The sequence below is a fragment of the Cyanistes caeruleus genome, chromosome 6, assembly GCF_971803275.1.
Source record: "Cyanistes caeruleus chromosome 6, bCyaCae1.hap1.1, whole genome shotgun sequence".
NCBI lineage: Eukaryota > Metazoa > Chordata > Aves > Passeriformes > Paridae > Cyanistes > Cyanistes caeruleus.
In genome coordinates, this window is record NC_141706.1 from 59,328,063 (window position 1) to 59,352,373 (window position 24,311).

At 37.2% G+C, this 24,311-nt stretch overlaps 1 protein-coding gene across 2 annotated transcripts in view; it reads left to right on the plus strand.

Annotated features, from left to right (window-relative positions):
* TDRD9 (tudor domain containing 9) overlaps positions 1 to 20,685 on the plus strand; it is a 67,147-nt gene extending 46,462 nt beyond the window's left edge. For both annotated transcript variants that reach the window (XM_086892568.1, XM_086892569.1), the window contains 17 exons: positions 918 to 971; positions 2,484 to 2,600; positions 3,409 to 3,516; positions 5,471 to 5,571; positions 6,208 to 6,381; positions 7,656 to 7,767; positions 9,080 to 9,292; positions 10,232 to 10,321; positions 11,543 to 11,803; positions 12,243 to 12,392; positions 13,447 to 13,517; positions 13,869 to 13,978; positions 14,157 to 14,250; positions 14,896 to 15,034; positions 16,138 to 16,247; positions 18,578 to 18,650; positions 19,885 to 20,685. In XM_086892568.1, the coding sequence (XP_086748694.1) occupies positions 918 to 971; positions 2,484 to 2,600; positions 3,409 to 3,516; positions 5,471 to 5,571; positions 6,208 to 6,381; positions 7,656 to 7,767; positions 9,080 to 9,292; positions 10,232 to 10,321; positions 11,543 to 11,803; positions 12,243 to 12,392; positions 13,447 to 13,517; positions 13,869 to 13,978; positions 14,157 to 14,250; positions 14,896 to 15,034; positions 16,138 to 16,247; positions 18,578 to 18,650; positions 19,885 to 19,980 (2,073 nt within the window). In that variant the 3' untranslated portion in view covers positions 19,981 to 20,685. The remainder of the gene's footprint in view (positions 1 to 917; positions 972 to 2,483; positions 2,601 to 3,408; positions 3,517 to 5,470; positions 5,572 to 6,207; positions 6,382 to 7,655; positions 7,768 to 9,079; positions 9,293 to 10,231; positions 10,322 to 11,542; positions 11,804 to 12,242; positions 12,393 to 13,446; positions 13,518 to 13,868; positions 13,979 to 14,156; positions 14,251 to 14,895; positions 15,035 to 16,137; positions 16,248 to 18,577; positions 18,651 to 19,884) is intronic.
* The last annotated feature ends 3,626 nt before the right edge of the window (positions 20,686 to 24,311 follow it).

Genomic DNA, 24,311 nt, shown 5'->3' on the forward strand with positions numbered 1-24,311 from the left:
ACACAGATTCCTATCCCCTCAGAAAACCCTGAAAGATGGAAGATGTTAAGATGCATCAATCACAAAAACCAGTAGCGTGCCCCCAGTAACTGCCTCCAGTCCTTCTTTGTGTGTACAAGATAAAACCTTTTTTTATTTCCCCTGTTCTTTCAGAGTGTATCATCTTTTATGATCACCAGTGCAAACCATACACTGAGTTACAAGTAGCCAGGATGGCCAGAATCTGTCTGATAAAGATGTGCATTCAGAGAAAGAAGTTCTGAATTTTTTCTCAGTGTTCCCAGATTGCCACGAAGTCCACTGGCATCCTGGCTTGTATCAGCAGTAGTGTGGCCAGCAGGACCATTAACCAGGGCAGTTAATTTTTTTCCCCCTGTACTTGGCACTAGTGAGGCCACACCTCGAGTCCTGTGTAGAAGACATTGAGGTGCTGGAGCATGTCCAGAGAAGGGCAGTAGAGCTGGTGAAGGGTCTGGAGCACAAGCCTCCAGGGTGAGGAGCAGTTGAGGGAACTGGGAGCTTTTAGTCAGGAGGAAAGGGGGCTCAGGGGAGACCTTATTGCTCTGCAGCTGCCTGAAAAGAGGTTGAGTTGGCCCGTTCTCCCAAACAATAGAAGCAGGGAAAATGGCCTCAAGTTGCACCAGGAGAGGTTTAAATTGAAATTAGGAAAAAATTCTTCACTGAAAACATCACTTTTCAAAGAACTTCAAGATCCTCAAGTCCAGCTATTAACCTAGGACTATGTCCAGGACTAAACCACATCCCCAAGTGCCACACCCACTCAACTTTGGCACAAATCCACCGGTGGTGACTCCACCACTTCTCTGGGCAGTTGGTTGCAGTGTTTTCAGTGAAGAAACTTTTCCTTAAGTTTGGTAGCAGTAGAAGAAAAAAAAAATTCTGACTTTCTTTTTCAGGAAGAGCTTGAGTGGGGTCGTTCTAATTGTGTTCATATAAACAAGATCAAAGAGGTAAGATTAAATAGGTAGTAGTTTTTATAAGCAAAAGGAGTTAACTTTCCTCATTTTCTGTAAATGTTAAGATCTTGGGTAAACCTAGTGTGTTACATATCAATACATACAGATGTATATTTTCTTCAAATGAAGTATGGATTTAGATGAGAGGAGTTTTCCTTTTGTTAGGCTAAACAAAGTGGTTAAATTATTAACCTATGTTCTATGTATTTTTAATATTTTTAAGAAACCTGCAGTATAATTTCCTAATTTTGTAGCCTTCTCAGGTCACTGGTTGTGGTGTGACTGCTGTCTGTTGTTAACTTCTAAGCAAATACAGTTACATGGTGAGGCCTGGACTTGAGAATTTTTGGGGCTTTGTTGCTAGCATCAGTGCAGCAATTAATGAAAGCTTAGCATCACAATGGACTTCAAGATTAATTTGATATATTGAGGGGAAAATAAGTAAAATTCCTGAGTAATTGAATAGCAGAATGGCCTTGGCCGTTATCTCACCGGTTCATACCTTTGGCTTGAGCAAAACAGGGCCTATGTTCAAAAAGTACAGGAAATAAAAATTGAATTTGATAGTGAGCAACCATCTGAATAAGAAAGGACGATAGTTTGATGACTTTGGATATATAATGGCAACAAAAAAAAAAGAAAAAGAAATTTTATAAAACTGGACAGTGGAATGATCAGTCTGACATGGCAGCCTCTCTTGGCTCAGTTTCAGATAATGCTGGAAGAGGTTGTGCATGACATTAAATACATTAAGGAGTTCAGAATGATCACCTTCACTTAACACTTAGTAATATTTAGGGGCTTTTATTTACTGCACCTAAAGATCCTAATTTCATAATCTCTTGTGTGGAAGTGAGTTTGCCCAACTGAGTCAGTCACAGGGGTTCCTTTCTGGTGCTGGTTGTTGTCTGGTAGTGTGCTAAAACTGCCAGCAGCAGAAAGGAAAGGGAAATGTGGCTACAAAAATGTTGTGTGGACAGTGCTTTGTACATTTGCTCCAGAATCGTTTGTGAGAGTGAAGGCATTCACTGTGTGGTTGGAGGATCAGTGGTTGCTTGTAGGAGCTTCTTGGAAATGCTGAAGATGGAAAGCTTAATATGTTCTGCTGGAGGGCATAAGTTGGATCTCTCTCACAGTAATCACAGTTGTCTGCTAAACTGAGGGTTCAGCACGGCCACTGCTGCACTTGGGTGCACAATTCCAGGCTGTTAGTAGTATTTTTACCTCCTAAATCACAAACCTAAATTGATTTAAATAGAGAATATAATCTTGTAAAAGGTTGTTACAGTTCTTTTCCTAAATTTGTTTTGTATCATATATGCATGATACATTTTGTGACTACAGAGTTGTTCTTTATAAGAACATTTTGGGAAAACTAAAACAAAACAGTCAAGTGAAACGGGAAGGGAGTTCACCCAATTATTTGAGACTTTAACTGGCAGATTTTATTTCAGTTTGTAGCTGTGTTTGATCCATTTTATATGTAACTTAGAGATCACATTTTAGGTGGCAGAGTTATTTCACAACTTGAAAAAGAGAGTCAGTGCCTTTAACATGCATGTTAAAGCCCAACCATGTGCTGTGGACCAGGAATATTTGTGCAAACAACGCTTCATCTTGCAGGTAATGCTTTAGTATCATAAAGAGATGCTATTTACAAAAATTGCAGCTGATTTCTCATAAATTTTCCTAATTTTCAATTTGTATGAACTACTATAACAATTTTCCAAAATTATGTGTGAGTGTTGATATTTTGGATAGGAAAAAAAGCTATTTTTTGGCAGTGTATTGGTAATGTAAAAGGATGGCTAATGTAAGTTAATTGAAAATTATATTTTCCTTTTTTTGAGATTTTTCATTTGAATACTGGCTTGGTTAGTTAGTGGGGACAGGGTGCAAGGAATTTTACAACTTTCAGCTATTTTAACTTTGTCTCATTTCCAGTTCGATTACTTGTCTTATTTGGACTGATTAGCAGTGATTTTATTTTCACAGAACTGTTTATTATTTCAGTGGCAATTGGTTTAACTCTGTAAGCAGTGAGAATCTTGGAGTTGAATTGTTGAACATTTTAAGACTGAAAACTGAATAATTTACCTGTAGCTATTCTGTGTGAATTTGTTTAAATTCAGGCTCTTGGAATCAGAACTAGCAATTACAGTTTTCAATCAATAGAACAGAGCAAGTCTGCATACAAAAGTATTAAAATGTTGTTGAATTGTTCCAGAAATTGAACTCTTTTCACAAAAACACATTGTTAAGAATTTGTGTAAATTTGTGTTTAGTCTCCAGTTCTGGTAATTCCTGAACAGAGACAGGAAAAAATATTCATATGAAGATCTGTTGGTGTCTCTATATGTTGCCAGTGTATCTCATTTAAAGAAACTGAATATAATGTGCTGTGTTTCACAAAATACTTTCTTGATTTCAGGTGGTAATAGCTGGTGCTTTCTATCCAAACTACTGTACTTTTGGAAAATGTCATGAAGAAATTGCCATGAAGGACCTTGCTGGCAAGGATCCAAAAACCACTGTAATGGTATGTTAGGAAGGTGAATGACTTAATTAAGAATCAAGCAACAGAAATGTGAAGTCTTTGGGGTGGTATTTTCAAGTTCTGTTCTGATTTGGGCAAGGACAAAAGTAATTTCCTACTCTGATCCTCGCTTTGGTGAAGTCTGTCCCACCTTCCTTCCTTTCAATACAGTAAATATCGTGTAGGTGGGCAGTTTTGGAAGAATTCCTTGGAACTGCCTCTATGCATTTGATTGCTAGTCTTGCACAGGCAAACAACTTTCATCAAACTAAAAATACCTGAAAAATAGAACAGGACTATCAAGGGTACTTTTTACTGAGTAGTTCAGTTAATGTAGTGTTGCAACTTCAGTGTTACTTTTGTAATCTTCTGATTGTTAGTGCATGGCAGACGTGCTTGTTGCTTTAAGGTTACTCAGGTGTTGCACTGGGGTTTTTACCTTCTAAAATTGCTTTTCAGCTGATTGCATATGTACAAGTTTAAAATGTCCTTGTTGATTTTGCAATATAGTGCACTCTAAACTAAGAAAACACTTGGTGTATCTGAATTAGATATAACACTGTAAAACAGCCATGACCTGTTCTTAAAGAAACCAAATCTACCTGGTTTGGGGTAACTCATTGGTACCTTGTTTTGAAACAAGCCTCAAAGAATAGACTTTACTGTCACAAGAGAAAATAGATAAAAAGGAAGGAGTGTCAGAAAATCTTGTTGCAAGGGATTTTTTTTTGTGCTCCATACTATTTAAGGATACTGAAGCAAAGGATCACACTAGACTCAGTCTTGTGGAATAAAAATTAGTCTTGCCACAGCAGCATTGACTAATACTAAATTGGTAGAATTAAAAAGCTACTTATTTTAATGTATTTAACTCTTGATCTGCTCATACATCAACTACTTGTTACTTTGGTGGAAGTAGCTGCTGTGTCTTCATCAGTGTCAACGATCATCTTGGGCACAAATGCTGCAAGTGCCTCACACTCACTTGGAGAGATTCTTACAGCCATGTGCTGCTCCTAATGAAGTGCTGAAGATAGGAAAGACAATTAAACCTCCCACTGTCTGGTCTTTCTAAGTTATCTTCCCTTGAGGCAGTTTCTGCAGTCTAACCTAGACCATGGTTTTGACCAGCAGCTGATCTTAGTGCTGATCTTCAGGTCATAGGAACAATGTGAAAAAATTGTTTTCTCCTGTTTAAAGTTGTAGGAGCCAAAGAAAAGAACAGACAGTTGCATAGGCTCTGAAGAATAGTTGAAAGTCTCAAAGTTTGAACTTGCTAATTTGGAGGTCATGATTTTGTATTAATTCAAGATCTCCTATGAGATATTCTTAAAAAAGAGAGCAAAATGGATGTGTGACTAGAGTTGCATGTTAATAGTAGTGAAAGCTTACATTGGAGCTACTCCTCTACACAAGGAAGACGGGGAAATTTCTCTTTGGCATCCCTAAGAGGTGTTGTATCCACGTGAGAGAGCTTTCTAGTTGTGCAAGCTGTCCCACCATAGCTCAGTAATTCGATATGTGATAGTTCAGCCAGGTTATGCAGGAGCTGTAGGTCCTTCAGTTTTCCAGGCTGTGCCTGTAGAGGATTGTTGCCAGTTGTGGAAGAAGAATCACGGCATTCCAGTGTTTTTCTGTTACAAGCAAAATCAAGAGACGCTACGCTAGACAGCTTTTTGGAAAAAATACCTGATTAATATGTATAATTACAAATCAGTTTGCTTCATTTAAGGTTTATCTTCTGGTTTGAAGCAGTAGGGCATTATTAACAGTAAAATGGTGTTTTTTATTGTCTTTTGAGATTCTTGTAGTATCTAGCACTTTAGAAATTTGTTGGAGTTCAGATTGTACATAATTTTTGCTGCTCAAGTGACAGGGAAAGCTAACTATTTAGGTGAACTTGAAAATGCATTAAAGCAATTGAATGTTTCCAAATTTAATGTCTTTTTCTTAACAGCTGAAGAACATTCCTCCCTTTGGATATATATACCATAAACAGTTGCAGTCACTGCTTAGACAGTGTGGGCAGGTAAAATCTATTTCCTACAATGGATCAAGGTGAGTGTAAAATAAAGTATCCTGCCTTATGTTCTCAGCTACAAAAGCAGTAATCAGTTTTTTTTTTCAGTGATGTACTGACAGATTTAGTTCATTTCTTCTCTCTTTGGAATCAGTAACTTGGTTTTAATGTACTGGTTAGAGTTACAGAGGTGGATTTGAAGTCTGATGTACATTGGTTGGAATAACATTGGATAAGCTAGCTGAGGTAGAGCCTTCTGGTTTGTCTCTTCTGGTCTTTAACTGTGGGGCTTAATTGCAGCTCATTTGTCTGTATTTATTTCTGTCTGTTAGACTGAATTTAGCTCATTTGTACAGTCTGATGGCTTTTTTGTGCTGATAATCTAATTTCAGCCTATGGCTGCCCAAAGTTGAATTCATGCAACTCTTCTTATTCCTTTTCCAACCTTTAATGAATTCCTTATTCACATATATTTTCACATCCTATTTGTATTAAATTTGGCATGTGCTAGTGATGATGTTAGGAAATTTTCATATCACATTCATGATAATTAAAGTTTTAAGGTACATAAAAGTAGTAGGCAGAGCCTGTGAGGAACCTACCATTTACTGTTTGTTGGCCTGCTAAGATAAACACAGGGAGGAAAAAAATGATTTTTTTTTTTTTGTAAACAGGGCTTTTGTGGAGTTCTCCCGTAATCCAAAGGAGGTGTTTAAGGTGCTTCCTGAAGTGTACCTGGCAGTCAAGATGTCGCAGCTGAAGATTCCTTTTGAGCTGTGTGTTCACTATCCAGAGGATATCACAAGACAAGTGCAAGGTGCAGCAGCTGCAGGCTTGGAATTTGTAAGGTAATTCTATTCCATATATAAAATGTGTTTCTTTGCAGCAAAATGGGGTTTGCTGGATTCGGTGGGAATTTCTTTGAAAGAGTCACCAAGGAAAAAACGTTAGGTTCAAAAAACAAACTTAAACTTTGTCTAAATGGAATGTTTTTGCAGGGCTAGAAAGAATGTGGTTGTTTTAAAGATTTCTTTATAGTTAAAGAAAGTTATAGTATTTTGCTGTTCAAGAGAATTCCAAGTATACAGTCATCTTCCCCCCAAGGTTCTATTCCATTTTCCTTTGGCGCATGAAAGTATGGATGTACACAGTTATTTCTGTTCATGACAGAGACAATATGGGGATTGTGATAACCAAAATAAATAAGGAGTAGCATTTGGGGACAAAAAAGAAAGGGAGAGAGACAGAACTTAACAAAAGTAGCTGTGAGGAAACATAAGGACATGAGATGTAACGACATAATAGGAAATAATGCTGAGAAATTTTGTGTTGAGTCTCTCTGGTCTGCTTTGGCTTGGAAGGTCTGGCATGTTTATCTCAGTGTTATGCTGTGATTCTGAGCTTCAGGTCATACAAGTAACCTGATAAAATGGCATTTTGCCTAGCTCCTGATTAGTCTGCACCCGGTCCAGTATTTTAAAATAAGAAATCTAGAATAGGAGGGCAGAAATGAACTGAGAAGGTTAAAGTATAGGTGAGTATTTTACTTCTAGTTGATTGTACTTAGCTTTTAATAAAATATTTTAGCACCTTCACTCTGCCCAAAACAGCACTTAAAATGTTTGTAAAAATTGATTCTTGAGGAACTCAAGTCTCCTAGGCTTGAAAGACTTAATTTCAAAGTTCTTACATTTTTTTAAATAAGAGGAATCTATCTATTTATTTATTTACATTAAAATTTCTCCATTAAAATTTGCTGAATTTATGTTTGTATTTTTGTATACTCTGTTTTCTAAAAAATAAGCTTAGAAGAAAATGCCACAACTAAAGGCCTCACTATTTGACCTTAATTTCTTCAATTTTTTATAAAGTGATGGCCGAGTTGTGTCCTGGTCTGTATCTTTCTGTGTTTGGTTATATTGCAGTTGAAATAGTTACTCTGTAGTAATTTGGTTCTCTATGGTCATTTTCCATTCTAATCAAATTAATGTATTTCTAAATAGAAGTAGTTAAGTACATAAATGTGCCCTAGGGATACCTTGGGAAGCAGATGAAAGTGAAAATTCATCCTTTTGGGTTTTCCCTGGTGAGTGAATTATTTAGCATCTTCATTCCATTTCAGAGTAAATGTGGACTGTCAGAAGCAGACAGTGGAGCCTGTGGAAATCTCATTTGGTGGTTTACAAATGTCAAAGATGATCCCAGGTCGTTACCTGTCCATCAGGGTAACAGAGGTAGGAATGTTCTATATCTGAACTAGGTCATATCTAATAATTAGTACCTAGATAGCTTAGCAGAGATTAGTATCTGACAAGCTTATGTTAAACAATTGGGTATTGATAATGTTTTTAGTGCAGAGGTGTTTGGAAGAAGCGTGGGGAATATTCTTGGTCTTATTTTTAGTAGTTCTTTGTTAAACAGCACTCATGTGTTTTCACTTGACAAAATTTGTGAGATTTGCTGGCAGTAAATATTAGCTGGAAGGAGTCATAAATGTAAAGAGGATTAATGGAAGAGGTAAAATACTTGTGTAAACTATAAAAATGAAAATCAGAAGGCATTTGGACCATTTACCTGGTTATTAACTGCCAGTTTTCTTCAGAAAATGTACATACGAGATGAATTAATGGTAGTCTGTGATCATTCAGAAAAATATTTCATGCATAGACATGTATTAGGGGAAAATTCTATGTATATACAAATATTTCTGAAATCTGAAGCTGAGATTTTTAAATCCTGTGTTAGATATCATCCTCATTAGTTGAGTAATCGCAATATATATGCTGCTGAAATAGAGATAATAAAAACATTCAAACCACTCAGCTAGGGGAAATGATAAGATAAAGTAGTAAAACAGCTCGTGTTAGTAGTAGAATGTTTTACAAGTGGAGAAAATATTTTCCTCCTTTTAGTCAGCTAAATTTCTCGGATGAAAAATGTTAATGAGTTTGATCAGACCCATTGCAATCACTTGGCTTTCTATGCTACTTCTGTTTTAATATAAGAGCTTTAATGACTGTAAATATTGTTTTTTATCACAAGCACTCAATAGAAAGTCTGAAATGGTTGTGTGAGTTTAGACATTTGAGAAGATGACTTACTTTATTTAAATGGCTTTAAATAGTTGTATGTTCTCACCAGTTTCCTAAAGTATGGCTCATCATAGCAGTGACAATGCTGATGACTGGTATTCTGTCACTAGTAAAAAAGATGCACCAAATCTGTGTACCTGTCAACTGTCTACCTTGTATTTTCTGTATGTTATCTTGGTTTAGGTAAATGGAAGCAGTCTTTTCCTAATTTCCTGTATTCTAGTAATGCTTATATTAGAATCTGGTTAAATGAAAAGTGTGTTGCAGTCACAAATAAACATTTTCAAAAAATACTGAATTATGAGACAGAAATGCTTCACTGCATTGTTGCAGTATGTGTGAACTGTTGTGTCAGGAGTAAGAAATGTTTTCATATATTTTGCTCAGATGTGGTTTATATTTGATGTAGAAGAATAATGCAAAGTCTGTTACTGTCTAATTTTTATACCCTCAGATAGTAGAAGTTGGACACTTCTGGGGTTACAGGACAGATGAAAAAAATACAGCTGTACTCCAGGCTCTAAGTGCTGAAATTGACTATCAGAACCTGATGGATTTAGCAGTGCCTCCACGTGTAGATGTGCTTTGTCTGGCACCATTCACTTATCTGGGAAAGAGAGGATACTACAGAGCTCACGTTCTGTATATTCATGGGGATCTTGCTGAGGTAATGTGCTGTGTCATATTGAGTTGGTAGCATGTAATTGGGTTAACAATCTTGGAGCTTTGCTGCCTGGTTTTTTTATTTATTTTTTTCTACGAATCACTTTGGCCAGAATAGATTGTTTCTTTTCCAGAACACAGGAATTTTTAGTATTAAATTGAGAAGCTCTTGCAGAATGAAGTAAAATAAAGACTTAAAACCTCCAGTGAATCTGAAAAAGTGGCTTGTTTTTGGAACAGTGTTTATGCTGCTGAGTTCTATATCATCAACAAATTCATCTGAATATTTTGGCTCCTTGTGCTGAGATGAGTAATGGAAATCAGTGCCACAGTTCTAGATTGGTATTGATTTCTCAGGCCAATAGTTTTCAGCAGTTTAAGGGCAGATTTTTAAATTTTTTTTAAGGCTGGCCTTTGAATTTCATTTATTTCTTAACCTGTCTGGGTGTCACTCCTATAGAGTTAATACTGAATATTGTCATGGTTTAAAGTCATGAAGAACAAGTGAATAGTAGTGCTGATCTCACCACTTTCTTATTTGAATTTATAAACAGGCACTGAATACATGTTCACGTTTGCTTAGCTGAAAGCAGTTGTTGGTAGTACTGCTCACTGAAGATGTAAGGTTACACAGATCTGAGTGTGGGGAGGGAATTTAGAGTCTTTCAGAGAAACTTGCCTTTTCTAGATTTAGCAGATTATTTGCATTACAAGCGGATATTTAGGCCAAGGAATCAAATAATAGATGTGATACAATTTGACATATTCTTTTTGACATGACTTCATTTGCATGCTTTCTAGACCTTGAATTTGCTTCCTTGTAACTTGATAAGGTTTTTGTTGTACTGTAATTTTTAAACTCAAATTGTGACTTCTCTTGCCACTAAAAGTAACACCTTTAGTGTTGTGGAATCTTTGCAAATACTCTTGATTCTTTTTCCAGGTTTTTTTTGTGGATTATGGCAATAGATCAGAAGTGCCTTTAAATAAATTAAAAGAGATTCCAAGCTGTCTTCAGGGGCTTCCTTTCCAGGTAGGGATGATGCTGTTGGCTGCAGCTTACTAGATATTTTTGTGTCTGGCCTGGCAAACAGGAATGAACTTCAAGTCAGGATGCTTTTCAGAATAACACTTACATAATATGTATTTTGCTGGTGGAGGTATCTTCAAATCACCTTCTCTAATAGGCAAATGTTTTCCAGAGGTGTGTATTCACAGAGCAGAAATTCATGTGTCTAATTGAACTACATTGTATTTAATTGTAGAGAAACTGAATTTTGTAAAGCTATGATTTTTATTCATGCTGCTTTGCTGTTCTCTGAACTGCTGGCTTTCCTGGGATCTTTTCAGACATAATTCTCTTCATGATTGAAGATGAGTATTATAGATCTAGTGAGCTTTTAACACAAATTAGAGGGATTTTATGGCTAGTTTTTCAGAAGAATAGTTCTCTTGACCTATATTTACAAATAAAGTAAGTATACTTTAATTGTAATTCAGTTTCTCACATATTTTTAAGCTAATAGAAAGAGCTGTATCATATTAATTGTATTCTCTGAAGCATTTGATGATGAAAATGAGAAATGGACCAGCAGAAATAAGATTAGATCTTGACAGGGCTAATTTTGTTTAGTTTTCTTTAGTAATTGTAAAAAAATAATTTTGGCAAGAAGCGTCCTTTTTTGTATTTTCTACACACATACTAAATGGAAATTTATTTCTGCTTTAGGGCTGATCTTTTAATGACCAGTTTTAATGACTAGCTAGATAAAACCCAGGGTTTGCTGTAATTTCATTCAAAGACATAATTACAGATGGTGATTGTGGACTTTAGACCTTAAGTACTCTTGCCTGCCAGGGACAGAAGAGCTGTAGTGGTCTTACCAAGTTTTCTGTTACCTTAGTTGAAAACAGTTGTAGTCTGTAAAGTTTTTTTCCAGAGCAGACATCTCTGTGCTCCTAAGATTTCACTGTGAATAGTGAATTACTACCAAATTATCCTTTATGCGCTGTTTGCTCTGATTCCTTAGCGATTATGTGCTATATTGAAGGGATATGAGCTGTCATGTGTTGGCAGTGATGGAGTAGGAATTACGCCAGTAGCTTTACAGCAGCCCTAGGAGTTAACATAAGCCACCACAATAATTATGAAATCATTTATAGTTATTAATTCAGACAGTTTGTTGAGAAAGTGAAATATTTCCTTGCCTATTCTCTAGTCGGGCAAGCGCTGTTCCCAGTGTTTCTGCTCTAGGCTTTAGAGTTCAAGATCTGCAAGATGAGTCCCTCTGCCAGATCGCTGGTGTGTGGGGAGCGGTGGAGCTGCAGCGCCAGCCAGAGATTTTTCTCGCTGGTCAGCGGCTGCACTCTGCTCGTGGAGGTTTATTCCCTCGTGCACGGGGTCCTGCACGTGGATGTTTTCCGTCATTCGGGCAGCAAAGGCCTGCTGAACATTCGGGATGTGCTCATCGAGGAGTGTCACGCTGAGCTGGCAGAGGAGTCATGCGAATCACAAGTATGTACTGACTAAGCTGCTGCTGCTTTTCTTACTCTAATTTATTTCAGTTCTGGCTGTCCTGCGAAGCTGAGCTGCAGCTTGACTAGTGGCAAGGTTAATACTTGAATAGGGCAATGTATTTTTGTTTGTGCATAATGCATATCGAGCTGTTGGCCGAAAGCATTGCTGCTTTGAGACCCCTTCTGGAAGAGACATTTTTTGGAACTGATTTCCTCAATTGAACTGCTCCACTATTATTTGAAGCTCTGAAAAACTGTAAATGCTTTGTAGTTTTAACTCTCTTCCAGTCTGATGTTTTATATAACCTGAAAACTCACCAGAACGTTGTTATTTGTGTTTGTATGCTAATATTTAGTTAGTTTCTTTGTGTAGGACCTTGGTAAAAATTTTGAAGGAATAATTGTTCAAGAGTTTTAACACTTCCATTGTTGTGTAGCAAAGCCATGATTTGCTCAAGGAATTATTTTCGGATGAAGCAAAGGAAAAAGAGCAAATGCCTGTATCTGCAAGACAGGAAGAAAAGCATCTCATTGAAAGATTGTTGAACTGTTTTTCTGAAAAGAAATCTGATGCACCAACCCATAAGGTAACTTGAGTGGTGGTTTTGGCCTGTCATCATGTGATCCTGCTTCTCACATTGTTAGGGTGGAGATGAAGACTGAAAGTACCACAAATAACAAAGCTGTGTTTGATAGGACATTCTACTTTCTGTTGGTAGAAAGCCTTGGTGTGACCACTGTCTCAGATTGATCTGCTGCAGCTTTAAGCAGAGTTTTGAAGTACAGCCTGAGAGCTAAGTGTTCCTGCTCTTCTAATTCATCTAAAGCAGCACTTCGAACTCATGCAGAACAGAGATAAAATAGAACAGCTGAATGCAATGTTTCTGTACATGGTAGTCTTCATTATATAAGCCACAGCAAAAAAAGCAAGTTTACAACCCTATCAGTTTTTCAGAAAATCTAAACATGGATTTTACTATACACAGTATTTCATTCTTTATCAGCTAGTAATAGGTAAGCAGCTGGGATAGGTGAAGCAGTGAACGCTCCAGTTACTGATGGTAATGATGCTTTTCCTCTGCCAGTGCCAGACTCAGAAATGTGTTTTGAGGTATCCAGTCACTCCTGAGTTGGAATATAGAACAGGAAAACGTGTCCTGTTCCACATTGTGATGACAAGTTAGGCTTCATCTACATTCTGATTATTTTCCCATTTCAGACCTGACAAAATTTCAGGTTTTCAAGCATCTAATAATGATCCATTTATGCACAGGAGTAATCCTGTTTAACTGTCCATTTCATAAATTGACATATTTTCAGGATTGAAGACTTTATCACATAAATAAAATCACCTGATTTTCTTAAGTGATCTATGAAGTTTGAATTCGAGTTTTTTAAGCCAGAGGAAAGTCATGAATCTGCAGCACCTGTGAAAATTGATAATTTTAGTTAAAGTGCCTCAACAAGCAAAGTTCACTTTAGATGAATGAAATGGAAGTGCCATACTACCAATTTAGCAACTCAGTGTAGCTCACTACATGCTGAAATGTGTTTGGCTTTAATTTATAAAGCATTTAGATTTGAAGAGATCCAGGTGCTGGCTAACTAGAATGTCATTTGTCTCTCTCCCTTTTTTTCAAGGTAAAAGTTTTTGGTCCGTTCAGTCCTTATCAGCTGAAATGCTACAGTCTGACCAGAATATCCCAATTCAGGTATGAGCAGACTTATTGTGAAGTATAGTCTTGTTCTTATCTTTCATGTTCAACAAATCAGCAAAAAACACCTAATTATTCTTACAGATTTTTTCTGAATTTTTATTCACTGGAAAGACTGAAGGAGGAGTCAAGCCTGAATAGCATTAATACACACACTATTGCTATTTAAAATCTTAGAGTAGTTTTAAGGTGCATTATTGTCTTACTGAGACATTATTTATTAACCGTCATTTAAATCTATTAACAGTAAGCAGCTAGTTGGAGTTTGTGTTGGGAATGTAGATTTTTTACTTACATGGTTTTTATGAGTTTTGGAGTTTTTTATTGTTGAAAATATTTCTTCCCCAGAAATGTTTTCATAAGTAAGGAGAGCATAAACTCCATTGTTGTCCATGATGGTGTAGAAGATCCCTTTCAGCAGCTCTTGGTCGCCACTGATGTGTCAGTAACTGCAGCTGGTAATGCCTAATAAAAATGTTCGGATTGTTTCTCTAGACTTCTGGTTTTATATGTGTAGTTCTGTGAGTAAATATGTCACTGTAGTTCTGTGTTACATCTTTTTGAGGTTTCATTTTCATTAAATTCTCCTTGGAGTTGTGTGATTTTTTTTAATTTTTTTTTTCCTTTTGGTGCCAGGGTGTCTGATTTTAGGAGAAACATCTTTGATGCCTCCTATTCATGGCCTGCTTGCACTCCTCAGTATGCTCTTTGCTCCTGCAATAGAACTCAGGTATTTGTACGTTTTAAAGTGGTGGTTTTCTTATAATTTTCATTAGGATCATCACATATTTTTGTCAGATATTATTTATTTGCTTTTGGCATTTTATATATTCTCTTCCTGGTATTCTTTTATGAGTTTTAGTATAGTATGTGGGTAAAATGTCCATGTACTTATGAATTGATGCTGCAGCCTCCTCTCACGATAAGGCATTACAGCTCCTGACAGCTGTGCTGGAAGCCTGGGAAGGTGGAATATAAACTGGGAATATTAAATCTACCTGAGGAGAGGAACTTCTATAATTTTTTGTAAAAGCTGAGCTCTGGTAGTGACATTAATGCTGTATTTTCTTGAATATCTGGTATTTGTAGACTGTCACTTCAGAATAGTGAAGCTTGCTTTCCTTTATTTTGCTTATGTATGTTTTTTTGTATGTTTTCTGAGTATATGTTTTTATAGCCAGAACTTCAGTTTTCTTTCATCACTGTATGTTTTAAAAACCAGTATGACTGAGTGTGAATGCCTCTCAGTGGTTTCAGCTTCTTTCAAACATGTGTCTTGCTCTGCATTGCTTAGACAAATTAATTTAAGTCTGTCTTCCTAAGAGTTTCGTTTCTTCTCCTTTTGGTGAGACTATTTTCTTTCTTTTTCATCTAGAGTTGATAAAAGTGGGAAGTATTTTACTGGTGTTCTTTGTGGTTTGGGTTGGAGTCAGACATCTAGGACTCCACTGCTTCCAGCAAATGATATGGAGGTGACATTTGATGTGCATTTCGGAGTGGAAGACATAAGAGAGGTAAGACTTGTGTAAGAATTTTCACTGCAGTAGGAATTCAGTAGAAGTCAGTGCATCTGAGCTTGTTAACTCTTAGTTGACATAAAAAGCTTTTTTGGACTGTGGGGTTGGAGTTTTTTGTAGTTTTGTTTGTTTGTTGGGTTTTTCTTAGGTTTTGTTTGCGTTTTTTAGTGTACTCCCTTTTTATAATCTCGGATTTTTATCAGGAGAAGCAGTTGCCCCCTCCCTACACTTGGAACAAGTAAGTTACTATAGAATGTTACACACTCTTCAAAATATAATCAGCAATTTTGCACCAACCAGAAGTCAAGACTTAGTAGTTTTTTTCTTAGGATTGTCATGTTTTTTACTGACAATCAGAACACTGATGCTTTACAGGCTTCAGTTTGGTTTTACAGCTCTGTTAAGTCATATGTATTGAGCTACATCTCAGAGCAGCTCAGCTAAACAAATAGTAAAGCCCCTGCATTCCTCATTACTGCCTTTTGCTGCTCAGAGAGTGAGGTCTGTCAGAGTGAAGCATGTACATAACCTGTGCAGGACAGTGGCTATGTTTGACATGTGCCTGGGACAGTGAAGGACGTGCCCTGGTTAGGTGTGTGTGCGAAGCAGGTGCTTGGGGTGCTTCCTGGAGGTGTTCCAAGGATGCAGTGGAAATGCTGGTGCTCATATCTGTGAGCTGCTGTTTTCTGAAAGCACAGACGTGGCGTGATGGCTGTGTTCGTGATGCCTTAGCCAGAATGGTAACAGCAAGCTGTTGTACATGTGAAAAATTAGGGACAGAGAGAGAAAATGCTTGAAACTTTCACAGAAGGAATTCTGTGTTGGAAAAAGCCCAGGCAAATGGTAGCCTGTATATTTTATGGCATTTCTGAGCAACCTTAAAAACTCTGATATCAGGAGACTGAAATACTAACATCACTGACCACCAGAGCTGCAGCTGCTGGAAGAAGCATTTTTGAAGCTTCAGATGTTTTTACTTACGCAAATAATATTCTATTTGAAGTTCAGTGATGTGGATGCCACCACCACCATGTCAGTATAATTCGATACCGACCTCATGTTGGGTTAGTGTTTTATGTTCTGTAACTGGTGTTTTACAGATAAACAGTCTGAGGACAGCCATGAATAAGCTGCTCTGTGAGCAAGCAGTGTATTCTGGACAAGAGCAAGTGGCACAGCTGCAGGAGAATATTCGTCAGAAGCTTCTGTGGTAATAATTTTGTAGAAATAAGATCTCCTGTTTCACAGTCTCAGCAGAAATGAGTGATTGCTTGAAGCATAGTTCAGATTAGGCTTTGGAAAAATAATACATGCTCTCATTTAATAATGTATTTAATTTACTTTGTTTATTTATGAAACAGTATACTAAACAACCTTAGACTTCTTGTGGAAGCACTGGTTCTTCAGGGAAGCCAAATCACTTATAAAGTCACTTATTTAGTCATAAAACCTAGACTGTAAAACCCGTTGTACAGGATGTCAGCTCTTATGTATTCTTGTTTTTTTGCACCCAAGACAAAGCTAATGGAGTCCTAAGGTGTAACAGTGCAGAAAGATTTAGAATTCTTTCTTCCTGTACATTAAATTTGAATTATGTGTACTGCCTTTCCTCCCTCAGTAGACCTGTGCAGAATAGGTGTTGGCTAAGTGAATTTAAGTCCCAGGCAAATTCAGGAACTGAAATAAGGCCACACCTACCTTGTTTTCCCAGCAAGCCTCCCTCCTTCTTCTAAGTGAAGCAGTGCTTCTGAAAAGACCATCGTGATTCAGTGCAGCCAACCTGGAGAATTTTTTCAGCTTGTAGTTTGGGAGGAGTGCAGTGAGCTAGCCCAGGAACAGCTCCTTCTGTCTGTCCCTGCTGAGCATAATGTGAAAAATCTTCACTTGTTTATACACTCAGCATGAATTTTAGTGCTGTCTGTATCATCAGGAGAATTTTCTCATCCTGACCTGGATCTCTACTAAACTATCTTTAAAAGAGCTCTAGTCCAGAGTCCATAACATAACTTTTACCGGCCTCATCTCTAAGAAATATGACCCTTTTTTTTTCCAGTTGAGCTTTGCTGAAGTAACTGCATGATGTCAGAGTTAGGCATTTCATTGTGCTGACAAAGATCAGAACCCTGCTCTTACCCAGGGTTATCAGAATGATTATCAGAGCAGCTGTTCATGCTGATTTGAAAGGTGTTCCTTGGTTTTGAAAGTACCTGCTCTCTTATCTGTGGGGAAAAAAAACTACTAAATTGCCTTAAGTTAAAAGCAAGCATCCTTAGTTTCTATTTCCAAAACTCCAAATAAAATTTGGGTGTGTTCCATAGTAAATTAGCAAGTCAACCTTACCTTTCAAGGTGCTAGAAATGAAATTAGAAGAGCACAAGCAATGGAGAAGTTGAGGAGTGTGGATAGGCAGAAAGAGGCAAAGCTACAACCCCTGTCTGGAGGTGACTGTGACAGTAACAGTTAATGCTGGGACATCAACACTTACATGCTAAATTGAAGAGTCACTGCTATTTGTTCAGACATGTGAATACTTGCTACAATTTCGGCACCTATTTTGGGCTGATTGTTCAGACATCTCCAGCCAGCTGGAGGGGAAGGGTCAGACCTTGGCACAGGTCCTGGGCACTGATGTGTTCCCAGCTCAGGCAGCCTGACTCGGTCACTCTCATCAGCCCCGGGCTTTTTTGTCTTCAGGATTTTATACCTTTCTGTGGTAGCCTTTTCTCCCCTGGATTTTGCTGTACATTTATTGGTTGTCTTCCAACCATCCTACAGAGATTTTTATTTAAATTTTTAGTTTATATTATTTTTGTATGTTTTTATTTGAAGAAATAAACAGTCTAATTATTGTAATGATTTCTTCTTTTCCCTTGTGTAAAATATTACTTGGTTTTGAATATTTTTTCCCAATTGTACTTCCTGTGTTTTGGAAAAACCATTTATTAATTCAAGTACATAGGTAAAAATTTAGCCTGAACAGTCTTTCATAACTGTTTTCCATTTTTCAAAAGCTAATTGTATTTACAACATGTCACCACTACTTAAGACTAAAATCAGTTTTTGAAAAACACATCTAGACAGAATTAATTAATGTCTACTACTGTTGTACTTTGCACAGCTTGAGGAAATAACTGGAGCAGACAGACAATCTATAGTAATTGAGTTGTCATGCAAAACAAAATACCCTAAAAATAGCTATATTATACATTCTAGTGAGTAAGCATACATAAAATGTAAGGAATAAATTACAGTTGCAAATTCTAGTGTTTTGTAAAAAAAGAATCTCTTTATTTTCTTTAGAAGAAAATACATTCTGATACATGATATGTCCTTGTAAAAAATTGTGTTTTGACTTATTCCACTGGACAGGCAAAGTACAGAGAAGTGAACAAATCAGACTAGGTTAAGAGGGAAATTTAAGATTCCCTTCAGCACAGACACCTTGTAAATACCTGGTTGTATCTCATGTAAAAAATCCTTTGTCTTTATAATTAACCAAATACAAGTGTATTTCTTCAGGCTGTATTTATGTAATTTCAGTTTAATCTGCAAATCAAAGCCTCGAAACATAATTGATCCTACCTGGTATGAGAATCCATATGCATGGAATCAGGTAAGGCTATACATTTTAAAGGGGTTTTTTTTGGGGTTGGTTTTTTTTGTTTTTTGGGGTTTTTTTTTGAGGAGTTTGAGTACTCCAGTACAGTTAATTAAGAGTGTTGAAAGTGAGAACTTCTGTGATTATTGAATTAGAAAATACCAAAAAGCACTGCAGGGTTAAATTTAAAGCACAAGAACTTTTATTTATGTAATCACTTATGACTGTTCATACCCTGTTTTTGTAGAGTCTGTTTAGTTGTTGGATGGCTTGTTTTTAATTTTGTGTATATAAATATTTAATGTTTTTAAACAGAACCCTCCATGGTGTAGGCTGAGAGAGATTGTAAAGGCAACTTTTTCACATTTGTTAGTTAAAATTTTCTGTTTCTGTCAAGCAGCTGTAGCTACATTTTCCTGAACGCAACACATTTTAGTTTTGTTTTGGGTTGCTGTGGTTTGAGGTGGATTTTCCTTTCTAGGCAGACAGAAATACGGCTTATTTTGGAACAGATGGGGCGGGGTCAGGCAGAAGGACAGTTTTTTCAAGACCCAGGAGGGTTTCATAGGAAAACTCTCCTAGCTTCCTATTCTGTTAGAAATCTTACCTTTCTTTCTGTAAGGGCCTCTGCAGGCCACTGGATTTCCTGAAGAACCAGTAGGGTTCCTTAATTAAAAAGGGGGTGAAGAATTAGTGGGTGCAGGAGTAAAAGTGCTACACACACCTTCCCTGTGCCTCTCCCACCTGCAGCCCATAAAGGAGGGTTTTGGGTCACCCTTGAAAAGAGGGACAACAAAGAACACCAAGGGCACTTACTTCTTTTTAGAGTGTGTTGTGATACACTGCCTTAGACCAAAGTGTTTCTTTTTTTGTATTACAAATTCAGTTGTCCTTGGATTTAGAAAGATAATATACTCATTGCTGCTGGTGTTTATCTTTTATAACAAACTAATGTGTAGGCCTTGGATCAGGATTTTCCCCACTGCATCTGAAAAATCCCAGGACATCTTAGATTATAAAATACTGCCTGTAATGCTTTGGAATTACTTGTGGAATAGTGTTCTGAAATCGTGGCAAACCATGAGATAAAGCATTTTGTAGCCCTGACTCTTTTGTTGCAGTATGTAGCATGGAACTGAAATTCCTGTATGATTTAAAACTCAGAACTCCTCAAGACTTTTTCTCAGCTGTGTTATATATGAAAGCATTAGGAATGCATTCTGACTTTCATCTTGCTTCTTTTGGCTAGGTGGATTCTCAGCGTATTATTGACGAGTCTGAAAAGCAGCATGAAGGAGGAAATTTTGTATATCAGCTTCACAAGCTTGTTTTGTTGAATGATTAAGTATTTCTAGAAGTGTTTCAGAGATGAGGTATTATTAGTCTAAAAATTACTTCTGCCTTGTATGCATGTTTTGCAAGACTGTTCCTTAAGATGAGTACAAGTGTACTTACATACAGTTTGGAAAATGTTCCTGTGTTTCTGAAAAAGTTGATGTTTGCTGGCTTAGAGCAGACAAGTTTAGTCATAAAAGAAACTGATGTAAATCAGGATGCAATTTTCATTTTAGTAATACTTCTGAACAGGTTTATCACAAAGTATATGAAAGATGAAGCAAATCCAGGCTTATTTGTTCATCTTCTGTCTGAAAACTCATAAATTAAGGGGCATGACTTCTTTTGTCTGTAATTACAAATTGCATTTTCCTGTTTTCTTTTTTACTAGTTTAAAAATATATGCAACAAAAGGGGTTGGGGTTTTCCTTAACCAATAAATAAAAGTCAGAAGAAACTGATGATCTAAATGATGTTCTGCTCCAAGCTATATCTTCATATACTGGGTACAGTTTTTTTGTTAATTTTTTTGTACAGCAAAACATAACATGATTTATTTTCTTGTATGACAGAAGAATGCTTTTGAATTACTGATTCATGGCACTTTGTTTCATCCTTTCGTCTTATTTTTACCTGGGAGATCTTTAGCCCTAAAAATGAGGTCAGTGGTTTCAGACTACAATGCAGAAATTAAATAAAATGTTTTTGTCTCTTCCCTTGTGTGTGGTCATGCTTAATAAAAGCTAAGTTTAGTCATTAATGGTATGTGATTGCATTCATGAAGTACATGAATTCAGTATACAGAAGAGACATATACCGAATTTGCACTGTTCAGTTAGTGATTTGAAGGTCGTGTAATATCCAGTCATCCTCTGGAGGACAGAGAATCAGTGGTCACCATAAAGAAGTGGCAGATCTGTGGAAAATAAGGAGGTGCTTAAAATAAGCAATTATTTTAAGGTGTAATTAAACAGAGGGATGACTGTGTAACAGGCAGTTTCAGTGGTTTATTACAGCATTACCTTCTTAGAGCCATTTTAGTGATTCTTGGGAATTAGAATAGTTAGTGAGAGAGGTCTAACGGAAAAATTGCATCTCAAGTGGCTTAGACAAGAGTATTTCTCAGCCAAGTGTTGTACACCAATTAAGTGTTCCTGTTAAACACCTTCAGGGGCAAGTGGAACAGGCAGGATTTCAAATCTTGCTTTGTCTATTAATGATGGGAGTTTCCATAGGAAAAGGAAATCTGGCCATGCACAAAGACACGAGAAAAAGGAATTAATTGACATAAGCAACAAGCAATTTTTAAATTTTTTATTTTTTTCCATTTTTTTATTTTTTAAAATTGTTAAACTCTGTTTCTCGCAAGTGTGGGTCTGTGTGTGTGACTGTGCTGCCACCAGGTGGGGGCTGCTGTGATACGGGATAGAACAGTCCTGAAGGAAACTCAGCATCCTTCAAGTCAGCCTTGCCTGGATGATGTTGTTTATTTGCAGATGAAAATATACAGTTACTAACATTTCAGAAGGAGCTGTTGCATTTTATTGTTTGTTTTAGGCTTCAACAGCATTGCAAAATAACTTGAACTAGGTTAAGGTAAGTAGATTCAGGATTTCCCTCTCAAAGAGTAATAGTATATCACACTGGAGAAAGAAGTATTGTAAAGTGTCTGTGTGGCTGTGGACCTGATCCCACTCAACTTTTTGGCTTTTGGGGGCTAATTCCGTAAGAAAAAAAGGCCATGACTACTTGTCAATACTCACTTTATCTCCAGATGTTCATCAACACTGAGCAGAATAAGACTTCACTTGTCATAATTGATAAAAGATTTATGTATTTCTTCATTGAGCTCAAGGTGAAAGTATTTGAATCTGTAAATGGTCAGATTAATACTCCTGCATGTCTCCAGTAGTAATGATAAAGTGACAGACTCATCTGATAGGTGCTTCTAGAGTCTTAAACAATGTGCATTGACTATTATTCATAATTTGTCCCACAGCTACAGTGACACCTGATAGCAGTTTTAAATCAGAATGAGATTTTTTTTTTTTGCCATTCCATGTAATTAATTTTGGAATTTACTGCCATGGGCTCTGATGGAAATCAAATATATAAAGAAATAGAAAAATAAACTGGAACTCCAGGGAAGGCAGATCCTTCAATAACTTAAAATTTGAGGAACTGAACTCCCTACCTTCCTGAATTCCAGAACTTCAGAAAATGTACTGAAAGCCTGTCTATTTTTATCCTTACCCCAGTGTTTCCTTATGACAGGTATATAGGTGGAAAAATGTTGGTTACAAATCCTTTTACAGAGAAGTCACCTGTGGTTCCTCAACTGATTGCTGGTAGTGCTGCAGAGCACTTGCTCTGTTTTTCAGGAGAATCATGGTCAGGATGAACAGCAAAAGGAAAAGGATGTAACACAGTTGGGAATTTCCTAATTCCTTCCCCAGAAAGGGTGTGTGTAGGGATTTAGGGGGCTTTGAATGAACCCCAACTGAGTTCTGCTGCAGACACAACCTGCACCATGACACTATGGCAGGTACTGTATAGTAACTCCAGCTGCTGGAGTACACTGTGTTTGTTGACACATCCACAACTAAATTTTCTACGTAAACAAACACTGTGCATCTGCTGGAAGGAAATAACTTTTTTCAAAAGAATTTAAAAATTGCATCTAATTCCTGTTGTGTATCAAAGAAATGCATTCCACTTCATATATTTCTGGCACAGATCTCAAAGCATCTTTATTCATTATACTCCTTTCACTATACTACACAGAGTTGAAAAAAGTAATCAAGATCACATGAAATGAACGTGATGATGAGTTTTAAACTCTACAGAAAGTTCATTTTAGGTTCCTCCAGAAAGAACAACACTGAAGTTCCATTTGAGCAGGATTACTAGCATTGGTCAGAAATCCAACACTCTCATTCACAGAATAAGCAGCTTTTGGAAATGTTTCTGGGGGATAAAAAAAAAAAAAGTTTTTTTCCTGTTTTTTTTAACATTATTGTTTATTTATTTTGTTTTTTCAATACAAATATTTTTCATTTTAAAAAATCAAAACTGTGTGCTATTAACTGCATACACCTGATAATCACTTTGTACATTGGAATACAGAATTCTGAATTCATCCAGATCAGGGAAGTGACCCCAAGTAAATTACACAATGATGTCCAGTAATGACTCATTGCACAAAGAGAAGGGTGGAGGACAGAAGACCAAGTGGTACCACTTCCAGAGAAACCATCAGCAGAATTCATAGGAAAAACACCCAAATAAGAGATACTGAAATAGAAAAAGAAACACAGTGGAGATGCTCAGAAAGCTGAGGCACATGCATTTCTCTGGAACGATGCAACAGGCAACACACAACCTAAGGGCAGAGAACTCAAGCTTAGAACTTGCATTTCCAGGGAAGAACTGATTGCAGCATTTCTAATAGCTCAACAATAGACCCAAGCTGTACATCTCAGAACATAAGCTTGGAAGCAACAAAAGTGCCTCTGAAAACTGAATTGGCAAAGCTACGTGCAAATAAGTGATTGACTTGGGAGCAGAGAAGAATGATGGCCTTGGGTGACTTAATGGACACGAGTTCTGGACTTGCTGCAATTTTAAAGCAGGCGGTTTTGGAACCAGAATAACAAAGAGGCATTTAACAGAGGAAGGTGGTATTTAGCATTCTGTACCTCACAGCATCCCACACATGAGAAGGAATATTGATGGCACTTGTTAGAAAGAGTTTCTGCCCTCACAGCCGGTGTGTTCAGGTCTCCAACAGCTGGATACCAACCCTACAGTCTGTCAGCATGACCTTTCTGATGTATTTCACTGCTGTTCATGAGGGCAATAGACTCCCCATATCTGCTGAATGAGCTTAGGCCTCCTTTGAAGAATTCAGTGTTCTTTCCTGGAACAGTGGAAAGAGAAAGCAGCAGGAAAGTAAAAGAGCAAGCCACAAGAAAACTTACTCCCTCTTACTTCCTCTGCCTGCTGCAGGTAGAAGAATTCTGCATTTAAGCAAGATAAATCATGCACATAAATCAAGATGGGAGGGAATATCATCTACCTGGGAGGAGTTTTGGGAGCTGGATGGGTAGATGGTGGCAGAAGATAATGTTTGAAGACAGAGGAGTGTTGAAGACAGGGACAATTAGGAAAAACAAAGAAAGAGAACATCAGAGTGAGAGTGGATGTCAGTGTGAAGTGATCTATTTCCAGAGAAAACAGGACTGTCCTCTTTTAGCTGTATGGAATTTGAGGAGCTACAGGGGAGTGCATGTAGATCCTGGAGAAGCTTTGACCTTTCCTAGCAACATTGTGCTGCTGTTG